This window comes from Balaenoptera acutorostrata, chromosome 7 (assembly GCF_949987535.1).
Source record: "Balaenoptera acutorostrata chromosome 7, mBalAcu1.1, whole genome shotgun sequence".
NCBI classification, from domain to species: domain Eukaryota; kingdom Metazoa; phylum Chordata; class Mammalia; order Artiodactyla; family Balaenopteridae; genus Balaenoptera; species Balaenoptera acutorostrata.
The window spans coordinates 108,174,191-108,186,037 of NC_080070.1; the positions used below are offsets into that span (position 1 = coordinate 108,174,191).

Consider the following 11,847-nt stretch of genomic DNA (forward strand, 5'->3'; position numbering starts at 1 on the left):
GAGAGAGGGGAGGAGGAGGGAGGCTCCCTCCACAGGAGTGCCCTGGCCCGCCACCGGGTCTGCCCAGCTCAACACCAGTAACCACTCACGGTTTATTTACAAAGCAAAAGCTGCCATGGTGCTGACGCCACGGGGAAGGAATAGCCGGGGCCTCTCTGGACAAGGCCGCCTTTGTGAGTCAGGGGCCCAGATCCAGGCCTCCCAGGTCCTCCTCCTCTGCCCCGAAGCCTGAGAAGCTGATGGGCTGGCATGCCAGGCTGCGCAGGTTCACGAGGCAGGCGGTCTGTGTGGCGCTGAAGTCCGGAACAGCCACCAGCAACACTGTCTGGTCCTCGGGGCCTGCAAAGCAGCCACGTGGGAGCGCACCTTAGGTTCTGGGTGAGGCCTGTCTCAAAGGGAAGTCACCAGAAGTAAACAGGAGCGCCCCCATCAGCACCATGGGAGCATGGACCACAGAAGCTCCTTGAGACCAGAAACGAAAAGGGCCAAGGACACCATAAAGGTCCAAGGCTAAAGCCACACTGACCAGAATGAGCTCTGGTGGGGACAGTTTCAGTCCCTGCAGAGCCTGGGCTGTCCACCCGTGGGCGCCTGGACACTCCAACACAGGCTTTCTCTGAACCTTGGCCCCAGCTGAGAGCGTGTCACTCGCGTCAGCCCAGGCCTGGGACCCCCAGCAGACAAAACTTACCTCGGATGATTTTGGAGCCAAAGCTGAGGGTGTTGCCACAAAAGTAGACATGAGGGCACTCCAGAAAGATGAACGGGTCGGTTTTATAGAAAGGGTAACAACCTGGAGAAAGAGGACCTACAGCTGAGAGAGGGGCTTCTCAGCCGCAGCGCGGGGGACACCTACACACTTGGGGTAGGGCTGCCCCGTGTAGGATGGGGGGGGGCCATCTCACACACGTGACCCTGTAGCAGCCCTGCAGCTGTCACAACAAAAACATCTCCAGACATTGCCACGTGGCCCCAGAGGCAGGGCAGTGTGCTCTGCTGCTGCCGCCTTCGCCCTTCTGGACAGGCACCGGGCCAGGGTGCAGTGCTCTGACCGGCCCTAGCTCCCAATATGCTCCCATGGCCTTCAGCCCTAAGCAGGGCCTTGGCCACGAACAGACGTAAGATTCCAGAGTAGCTCCCAAAACAAACATCAAGCTTTGGGGCTTTTCCTTAGACAGGTCACGGCTAGGCTGCTGGGTGCAAATCCAGGCTGGGAACCCTCCGAGCATGATAGGAGCCCCTTTGGCCTTCCCCGGCCCTTTGCTCCACACCACGTGTCTGAGTCCCAGTACCTAGGGTGTCAGGGGCTGTAGGGCTGATGTGACGGACTTGCAGGGTCCACTCCAGGATCTCCAAGTGGTCCTCCATGCTGCTGTACCGGAAGATGTCACTCACGTTCTGTCCCGACGTCCCCAGGAATCTGCAAGGCAAGGCTCGGCTGACCCCACCCCGGGGGGCCACCGTCTGCACTCCTCCCACGGCTGCCGGCCCAGAGATCACCTGGCACCCTCACAGGGAGTCCCAAGCCCGACTCCAGGTGGGCCCTCCACAGCCCTGGGCCCAACCCTCCCCTCCTGGTGCCACCGAGGCAAAAGGCCAGGGGTCAGCCTGGAGTGTGGCTACCTGACTCCATCGATGGTGGCCTGGTAGGGGTTGGTGACCAGCTGGAGCGTGGAGTAGGCAGTGGCCAGTGGGAACATGCAGGGGTGCAGGGGCTGCTGGGGGAGCGTGTAGTTTGTTGGGTCAAATTCGCCTGGCATCACGTCCACGGGCACGGAGGCCTGGAGGGCACAGGGGCAGGGGAGCTCGCAGGGCCCAGCTCCCTCCATACGCACCCCGCTGGAGCCCACCTTCCAGTGCCCAACTGCAGTGCCAGAGACCCCGATCCCGAGCCCTGGCCTGCCCCCAGCTCACTCACGCTCAGCTGCAGAAGGATCTCGTCCAGCATCTTGACAGCCTCCACGCTGGCTGCCTGGGTCTTCTTGGTTAAGTACTTGGCCTGGGAGTAGAAGCCCATACACAGGCTGTCAGGCCCCAAGGGAGGCTTAGATCAAAGGGATACCCAGAGCCCCCTCCAGCAGGGCTGAGGGCAGAGCAAAGCCCCACCCGCAGGGGGACAGTAAGAGTTCTGGGCCTCAGGCCCCCACCACCGCCCTCAGAAAGCAGGGCCTGAGGACAAGGCCGGGCCCCCAGGCACAGGAGATTCCTGGGTCACTAGACCCGCGAGGCCCCGCGCCCGACCCTCCGTGGGGAAGAAGGGGCTTGAATGCAGGCGGGGGCGCGCCATACCTTATTGATGGAATCCCTGCTCTGGGTGTTGTGGCTGAGCAGGTTGCCGGCGAGGATGACCCGGGAGACGTGGGCGGCGCTGCACTGCTCCCCTTCATCCCCAAGCTGCCCCGTCACCACGTCCACCAGCAGCTGGGTGCCCAGCAGGCTCTCGCCCCCGCCTCCACCCAGGCCCAGGCCGGACACCAGCAGCACAAACCTGCCGGAGAAGTCGGGGTCTTCCTGGGTGCTGGGAAAGCAGGGGGTCCCCCAGGAGGGCCGTGTGGAGCTCCTGGTGGGGCTCTGTCACCACCACAGGGGAGCAGGGGCCAGCGAATGTGACTCCCCTGGACCACTGGCCAGACCCGGGCCCCTGCTCCTCACCTGTCCGTGTCAAGGGGGCGTGTGGGCTTCTGAGGAGCAAGCCCTGCAAAGCAGTGGTCCTCCACCAGGAACTTCCCGTTGTCTCCTGCAGAGCCCAGCACAGCCAGGACCGTCCCTGGGGAGCAGCAGGGTCAGGCCCAGGAGGGGGGCCCGAGGGGCTACCACCCACTTCCAGGCACCCAAATGACAAAACCAGCCAGCTCTCCTCTGCTGGTGAATTCTCACTGAGGACTCAGGACTGGGCATCTGCTTCCTGGAGTCAAGTGCCTTCGGGCAGAGGTGGGAAGAACTGACCCCTACCTGGGTCTCACCCACCACCTGAGCCCAAACCCATGGCTGAAAGAATAATGCAGGTGCTCGCCAGCACCCAGAGGTGCGGGCCACCCGCTCCCCACTCCCCACCTGTGACCAGCTTTGCCACGTCGATGGTGCCCGCCAGTTTGATACGCTGCAATTCATCTTCCAAGATCAGTTCATCGTCTGCGTGGATGTATTTGCTCCGAGGAGGCTGGGGGAGCAGGTTGTGCTGGAATTCAAAGATGGGAGTGGTCATGGGGCCAGAGCCCACTATGGCTCCGGTGCCCCCTCCCCCATGGGCAGAGGCCCAGCCCTGATTCCCAGGATCCAAGGTACGTGGCCCCATCAGTGCCCCCGGGGAAGTATTCTGGGGGCAGCCCGTGCGGGCCTCACCTCTTCGCTGACCTCCCGCAGGATGGAGGGCTGGAGCAGCATGGCCTTGAAGAGGGTCCCTACCACACAGCACTTCTCCCCAGGCTGCAGCTCGCACAGCTTCTTAACTAGGACTCCGTTGCCTGCGGCACGAGGGGTATGAGCTCAGAGACGAGCCCCCCTCCACCCCTCACAGCCACGGAGCACTGCGGCCCTGGGGCCCTGGCCTCCACTAGGAGGGAGAGAACGTCAAATGCAAGGACCCCTTAGACCTAAAGGATCACTTGGCCCCAGGGGCACAGAGGGACTCTGAATGTGCCTGGGCTCTGGATGCCAAGTGTCCTCGCAAGAGAGGCAGACATGCAGAGAAGGCGACGTGAAGACGGGGCAGAGACGGGAGGGATGCAGCCGCGGGCCCAGCGGTGCCGGGGCAACCACCAGAAGCTGAAGAGGCAAGGAAGGACGGGAGGGAGCGCAGCACTGCCGACACCTGGCTTTCGGACCCCTGGCCTCCAGAACTGGGAGAGAATCAATTTCTGTTGTTTGAAGGCACTCAGTTTGTGGCTTTGTTGTTTATTTCAATGGCCACGGGAAGCTAATGCAGAGTTTCTTCACTTATACCTAAATTATAACGCTGATCCTTAGAAAGAGGTATGCCAAGTCTCAGCACAGCCCTGCCCTAACAATATTACAGTTTCCTTTGAGAGTTTGGATTCTTTCATCTGCCCCACAAATGCCTCGTCATCTGAAAACAGACATACCCCAAATTCAAACTTCATATCCCCACCCGCCCCATTCTGCTCCCTGTGGAGTCACCAGAAGGCCTGGGATCCCAGAGAACAACACACAGGAAGCGTTAGGGATGGGCAGGAAGACAGGCTTGGGAGAGGGGTGGTATGCAGGGGTCACTCGGCTGGGCAGGAGGGAGGAGCCAAGTCCCAGAAGGCCTGAGGGTTTGTTAGTACAGACCCCAAGCCTGGAGAAAACGCTAACAGGAGGTGATGGGATAATGTGGACTCGGGACCAGCCCTTTCCTTAGCCCGGTGACTCCAGCACATGTCCCTCCTGCCCCGGAATAACCAGGAACATCCCACAGATCCACGCCCTGGGGAGCGAAGGGGAGTAATTCAAAATAAGATAAGGAGGGTGCCAGCACTGGATAGAAATGCCAGACGCCCACAGAGACAACAGATGCCAAAGCCACAATGTCCACCAAGCCCTCACTCAGCCCCAGGTGGCCATGCCAAGCCCTGCGCTTGGAATTCTTCCACCCCCGACAACACGCCATTGGAGATATTATTACCCCACCACCTGGCTGAGGAAACTGAGGCACAGAGAGATTAAGGAACATGCCCGAGGCTACCCAGCTGAGATCCAGTGTGCATGTGTGAGCACCAGGTAGAACCACACGGCCCTGTGCTGAGGGCGGGACATCTGTCCATCTGGGCGGAGTGTGGGCGCCAGGCCATGCGCCAGCACCGAGAGTGAACCCGAAGGCCCATCCTTGCCCTCGCTGAGCTTCCGGCGCAGAGGGAGAGGCAAGAGCAGGAAACGCGGGATCTGCCGCTGGGACAAGTGCTGCGAACAGGCAGGAGTGAAGGCAGTAGATGCGGAGAAGGCCCTGCTGGCCCAGGCAGCCTCTCGAAGCACAGGATGTTTAAGTTGAGGCTGTGAAGGAAGCCTGGGGACAGAGTGGGCCGGGGACAGAGCATGCCAGGCGCAGGGAGAGCCAAAGGTAAGAAAGGGCTTGAGGTGTTCAGGAAACTTGTGAGTGGAGAGGGATGAATTCTGAGATGGACTGAGCTCTGGGGAGGAAGCCTGGCCACGCAGAGAAGCCACGTGGTGAGTGAATGATGCTGCCTACTGTCAATCACCCAGCCAAGGCCCCATTCATCGTGGGCTCCACTCTGTGAACAGAATAAAATGGCTGCTTTCTGCCACTGGGCAGCTTTGTTAGAAGAGAAACCTGGCGCGGATACGTATATACGTGTAGCTGATTCACTTTGCTGTACAGTAGAAACTAACACAACATTGTAAAGCAACTGTACTCCAACAAAAATTAATTTAAAAAAAAAGAAGAAGAAGAAGAAGAGAAACCTGGTACCACAGCAGATGCTGCTGTAAAGAATCTAAAAGATGACATTGACCTTAGGCTCGAGGAGGGTGTCCTCGAGGACTTCAAGGAAAGTGAGCGAAAGGCATTGGGAGCCAGAGGAAGGAGACCCTTCTTATGTGGCAGAGAAAAGGTGAATAACACTTTTGCCTGCAGTAAAGAAAACAGAAAACATCTCTAATATGATGATGTAGCTAGGAGATCGGGTCACGTGTTCTCCTGGCTGCCTATAATAAAACCAGAGTCAATCCAGCTGACCTGGTGGAATGGGATAGGCCTGGGAGCCAGTGCTTCCCAAAGCTTTCCCAGTGGTTCCAATGTGCAACCTGGGCTGAGACCCAGCAAGCCTGGTGCTGGGCGGGGGGGCAGGCAATAAAAATGAAAAAGACACGATCTCACCCACAAAATTTCAGTTTAAAGACATAACAGATGAATTGAAAACTACGTGGAAAGCCACCCTTTTTGTTTTGGAATTTTGTTTGTTTGTTTGTTTGCACAGTGAGGCACGTGGGATCGCAGTTCCCCAACCAGGGATCGAACCCATGCCCCCTGCATTGGAAGCGAGGAGTCTGAACCACTGGACCACCAGGGAAGTCCCAGAAAGCCACTCTTATAAATAGTAACAATGGGGTGATGGGGCATCACCCAAAAGTTGAAGGTGGTGGGGGTCCTGCTTCATCACGAATAACTTAAAGCAGGAAAGATCACCAAGGAAGAAATGGGGAAGAAAAAGAAAAAGGCCTGCACTGCCTGGGCCACTTGATTAGGAAAGACAGATGACCCTAAGGGTCTGGAGATTCGTGCCCAACAAACCCAGAAGCACTTCCCCAAACTCATTACTTACCCCAGCGCTGCTGGGCCCGGCTCACCAGGAAGGGCCTCATCTGGATGAGGCGGGTGGCATAAATGTGGGCATACTGCCGGCTAAAGCTGCGCTCCCCCAGCCGGAAGGGCTGCGAGGAGTTGGTGTAAGTCACCACGGGCACCCGGGCAAAGGTAGCGTTGCTGGCTGATGGTGGGGACAGCAGAGTGTGGGCCCTCTGGGCAGCCTGCTCAGAAAACATGTCCGTGCTTGATGTGTCCGGACCGCTGTGGCCGGGACAGGGAGGAGGTGGTCCCTGAAAAAACACAAACGCAGTCCTGCAATCCCTGCAACCTGCATGGCAGCCGCGTCCCTCGCGTGGCTGCACCGCACCCACAGGGCACTGAGGGTGGGGGAGACTTGTAGTGCACACCAGACTGCGGCCAGAACAGCACCTGGAACTCGACTATGGTGGATACCAGTGTCTCACCCTGTAACCTGCAAAAAGGGAGATGAGGAAAGCTAGGAAATGCTTCTCCCACCTGGAGCTCTCCAAACCCATCTCAAGCGTCCACTGCCTGCTCCACACCTCAACCTGGACAATTATCAAGGTCTCAAATTCCATGCCCCAAATGGAATTCCTCATCTGCCTCCATCCAGCTCCCTGGCACCTGCCCCATCTCAAGGCATGAGGCCAGCCTTATTATTACACAAGCCTACCATAAAATAATTAGCCTATGATTAAAAATATAAATAAAACAAAACATAAATCAGTCACTTCTCTGCTCGAAACCCTCCAAAGGTTCCCCATTTCACGGAATAAAACCCTAAGTCCCTACCGTGGCCTATGAGATCTGCCCCACTGGTCCTGCCCTCCTGTCCCCCCACCAGGAGACCTGCTCTTCTCCCTCAGGTCCCTCAAGTCTGCTCAAACCTCACCTTCTCCACCTGCAACCCTCCCCTGGCACTTCTTCTCCTCCAGTGTTTATTGTTTTCCATGGCATTTACCTTCCAACAAACAATACATTTTAAGTTTATTGTCTGCCTCCTCTGACTAGAATAAAAGCTCCAGGAGAGCAGAGGTATCAGCACCCGAGCCCACTTTCCAGAAGCAGCCCGGAGCCCCACTGAGACGTACTGTAGACGTCAGATCCACAGCAGGTTCCAAGATCAGTGCGTGGAGCAGCTCAGTCATTTCTTTACATGCGTACAGGGACGATAATAGTTTGCATGGAATGGGTTAAAAAAGACGTGGCACTAAAACCGATTTCTTCCTCCCGCCTTTTTAGCACAGCTATTAGGTGGCTTGAATTCTGTCCCTATAGAACAGCTCTGGGCTGGGACGGTATCTGAATCAACTTTCTGCCCCAAAGTGCAGAGCGGGGGCAGCGCTCTGGCCGCAGTCTCGAAGGAGCCCCGCGGCCTGAATCCTCAGGCCACGGCCACGGCCCGCACCCTGGGGCCGTCTTAGGGGATACAGCAGAGAGCCTGCTCAGACCTCCCTCACGAGATGCCTCTTAACCCGCCGCCACGCGAGGACACCCAAAGAGCCAGCCCCCCAAAGCATCCACGCGGCCCGGGGAAGCGACACCCCACTCACCTCGCCGCACGCCGCGTCCCCACCCACAGCCGCGCGCCATCTCCCGCCAATCCGTGCGCCTTGCCCCGCCCACAGAGGCATCCCACCAGTCACCGCGTGTTCCACCATGCTCATCATCGCGGGGACCGCCCGCCGCCGCGCGCCGCCTCCCGCCACTCCGCGAGCTTCGCCCCTCCCACGCTGCATCCCGCCAATGACGGCGCGCTCCACATGCTAATCACCCCACCCAGGGCTCGCCCACAGCCGCGCCCCGCCCCGTTCACTGACGCGCGCCCCGCCCCTGAGCTCTGCGCGTGCGCGGGGTCACGCCCCCGATTCCAAGGGAAACGCGGGGCGGGGTTGCAGTTTCGGGACTGGTGTGCACGCGTGTGCGCCGTGACGCCCCGACCCGGCCTTTCCCGGAGGCCTGTCCCTGAGGTCGCTGCGCCTTCCCGAGAGTTGGCGCCCCTTGCACCACCCCAGGACCCCGCTGGGTGCCCGCCTCTGCGGTGGACGGTGGGAGGGCTGAGGACGATGGTTGCACCGCCCAAGGGGAGCGGTTACTCTGCCGCAGGTCCGAGGACAGGGCCGGGCACTGGGATCCAGGACAGCGGGGGAGGGCTTAGAGTTAGGGTCAGGGAAGCAGACTGGCTGTCTGAGGCCCTCCGCACGGGGCCAACAGCCCTGCCAGCCTGCACCCAACACTCCCTGGTCTCTGTTGTCCTCACTGCCTCTCGTCATCCACACTCCTCCCTACCCACCAAGGATTTCTTGTGCCGTCCCGCACTTCGTCGGGGCTCTTTTCCACATCTCCACCAATCCACATCGCTTGGAATTCCTAAGCGAGCCCGAGTGGCCCTTCCCCATGACGCTTCCTCTGCACTCCCACCAGTGCCGGGATTCAGTCTCTTTAGCACATGCTGTTCTGCTGGTTCACTCTGCATCTGTTTCCCAAGTTCCAGTCTTGTCTCCACAACAAAGTAGATAATAGTTATGGATAACACATAAAAGCCCTTGCTATGGACCTGACACTGTTCTAAATTCTTGACACATACAAATTCAGCTAATCCTCCAATAACCCTTTGAAGATGAGGAAACTGAGGCACTGAGAGGTCACACGGCTAGTGAGTAACAACTAGGATTCACTCTGAGGCAGCGTGACTCAGCCCTGACATTTATGTGTGCTGGCCCTCTGCACATGCAGGTCAGCTGAACTGCCCATCTAATTACCCATTACTTCACTTTTGTCCCTGCCGTTCAGACATTTGTCAAACATCCAATTGGACTGGATTGGATAAGTCTGCCTTCAGAGGATGTGCGGGAAGCTAGTCTAGTTCACTTACCACAGTGCCTGGCACATGGAGACTCCCAGTTCAGCCTGTATTTGTTGAATGAATAGATGAGCACTTTTCGGGGGGGGCGGGGCATGTAATGTGCGAAGTGTCTCAAGAGCATTATCTTATTGAGTCTTACCATAGCCCTGTGAGGCAGGTACTATGATCTCCGTTTTACAGAAAGATTTATAGTTGCACAGGGTCACATAGCCAGGGAGCCGGGGGCTGGAATTGGAACCCACCTGCCTGATACTCCTACTCAGACATGAAGCTGGGCAGCCTCTCCACTGAGGTCGGCTACTGGCAGGCCTGTGTCAGGCACGCACTTGGGGCAGGTGAGGGGGTGTGGGACAGACCCGGAGGCAACAGTCATTGTAGGAATGATGGTGGCTGGGAAAGGGGGGGCTGTGGACAAGTGGGTGTGCTTCCATGGGCGGGACATCCTTCCCTAACTCTCTTCCCCTGGCTGTCTGCAAGGATGGAAAGGCGTAAGTGTTGACTTTCCCAGCCTCCCTGGCAGCCAAGGGTGATGATGAGATCAGGTCTGGCAGAGACGTAGGGGAAGTCTGGCAGGGATGGGGGCGGGGCGGGGGGAAGGTTGGGTTTCTGAGAAATCCGGTTTTGTGATAAGAAGGAGGGGCACAGCCTACCGCCTTTCCCCGTTCTTTCTGTAGCGAATACAGTGCCTGGTAGTGTCCGGCAAAGATGCCAACCCGGATACCACTTAGCTACTGAACCAGGACCAGCAATTGCTAACTTCTTATTTTATTTTAGAAAAGGAACCCCTAATTTGTTTTCCCCACTTTGGATTTTCTGAACATGAAACGAAACATGTTTTTTTGTTTGTTTGTTCTTTGGCAGTACTGTGTGGCATGTGGGATCCTAGTTCCCCATCCGGGGATCAAACCCGCACCCCCTGCATTGGAAGCACAGAGTCCTGACCACTGGGCCACCAGGGAAGTCGCCCAAACATGTTCTTAAGTGAAGTATGTAGGTATATAAAAGAGCAGAGGGGTCCCAAAAGGCTGAAGTGGTGTCTTTGGGATTGGGCCCCTCAAATAAGTAGTAGTTTCCATTGAAAACAAGGGCTGGGTGGAATGGCATTACAGGGAGAGGGCCTTCTATGATGCTCACTAATGTGTTTTTATTAAAAAAATTTTTTTAATTGTGGTAAAATATATATAACGTAAGATTGACCATTTTAACCATTATAAAGTGTACAGTTCATTGGCATTAAGTATATTCACATTGCTGTGCAACCATCACCACTGTCCATCTCCAGATGTTTTTCATGATCCCCAACTGAATCTGTGTATCCACTAAATGATAACTCTCCATTCCCCCTACCCTAGCCCCTGTTAACCTCTAATCTACTTTATGTCTCTGTGAATTTGCCTATTCTAGGTATCTCATATAAATGGAATTATACAATATCTGTCCTTTTGTATCTGGCTTATTTTCATTAAAATATCTTCAGTGTACATCCATGTTGCAGAATGTATCAGAATTTCATCCCTTTTTATGGACAAACAATAATTCAGTGTATGTATAGAACACATTTTGTTTATTCGTCCATTGATGGACACTGATTTGGGTTGTTTTCATCTTTTGGCTATTGTGAACAATGCTGCTGAGAATGTGGGTGTACAAGTATCTGTCTGAGGCCCTGCTTTCAATTCTTTTTGCTATATACCCAGAAATAGAATTGCTGGATTAAATGGTATTTCTATGTTTAATTTTTTGAGGAACCATCATTCTGTTTTCCACAGCAGCTGTACCATTTTACATTCCCATTAAGAATGCACAAGAGTTCCAATTTCTCCACATCCTCACCAGCGCTTGTTTTCTGGGGTGTTTTTTTAAAATATACATTTATTTATTTTATTTATTTATTTTTGGCTTCATTGGGTCTTCGCTGCTGCGCACAGGCTTTCTCTAGTTGCGGTGAGCGGGGGCTACTCTTCATTGTGGTGCACGGGCTTCTCATTGTGGTGGCTTCTCTTGTTGCATAGCACAGGCTCTAGGCACGCGGGCTTCAGTAGCTGTGGCTCGTGGGCTCTAGAGCACAGGCTCAGTAGTTGTGGTGCACGGGCTGAGTTGCTCCACGGCATGTGGGATCCTCCCAGACCAGGGCTCGAACCCATGTCCCTCGTATTGGCAGGCAGATTCCCAACCACTGCACCACCAGGGAAGCCCTTTGGGGGCTTTTTGATAGAAGCCGTCCTGATGGATGTGACATGGTATCTCCTTGTGGTTTTGATTTGCATTTCCCTGTTGATTAGTGATGTTGAACATCTTTTCATGTGCTTGTTGGCCATTCGTATATCTTTGAAGACATTTTCATTCAAGTGCTTTGCCCATTTTTAAAAATTGGGTTGGGTTTTGGGGGTTGAGTTTTAGGAGTTCTTTATATATTCCAGATATGAATCCCTTATTAGATATGTGATTTGCAAATATTTTCTCCCATTCCCTGGGTTGCCTTTTACTCTGTGGGTAGTGTCCTTGGATTCACAAAAGGTCTCAGCAGTGTAAGTAGGCAGTGCAGAAATCAAACAAGCAAAAACAGTAACTCTCTGAACACTGTATGAACATTCCCCATTTCCTATATGGTCTAAGGGCAAGATTGAATTTCTTGACAATGATACTTGAAAAAAAGTTGTTTCTTCCATAGAAACATGAAGAAATGAACATGAAATGA

At 55.3% G+C, this 11,847-nt stretch overlaps 1 protein-coding gene across 3 annotated transcripts; it reads right to left on the minus strand.

Moving 5' to 3' along the window:
• Positions 1-78: 78 nt before the first annotated feature.
• POLD2 (DNA polymerase delta 2, accessory subunit) lies at positions 79-7,940 on the minus strand. Of its 3 annotated transcripts, none has more exons than XM_007187716.2 (11): positions 7,837-7,940; positions 6,279-6,552; positions 3,343-3,464; positions 3,055-3,178; positions 2,653-2,767; positions 2,290-2,488; positions 1,919-1,999; positions 1,624-1,781; positions 1,293-1,420; positions 692-793; positions 79-339 (listed from the first exon to the last, which is right to left on the minus strand). In XM_007187716.2, exons 1-11 carry the CDS (start codon positions 7,915-7,917, stop codon positions 179-181), a joined length of 1,545 nt encoding a protein of 514 aa, XP_007187778.2. In that variant the 5' UTR covers positions 7,918-7,940; the 3' UTR covers positions 79-178. The 3 variants fall into 3 exon arrangements, with proteins under 3 accessions (XP_007187778.2, XP_057405700.1, XP_057405701.1); XM_057549717.1 differs by having other exon boundaries at positions 79-385; XM_057549718.1 differs by lacking the exon at positions 7,837-7,940 and adding an exon at positions 7,375-7,799 and having other exon boundaries at positions 79-385.
• Between the last annotated feature and the right edge of the window lie 3,907 nt (positions 7,941-11,847).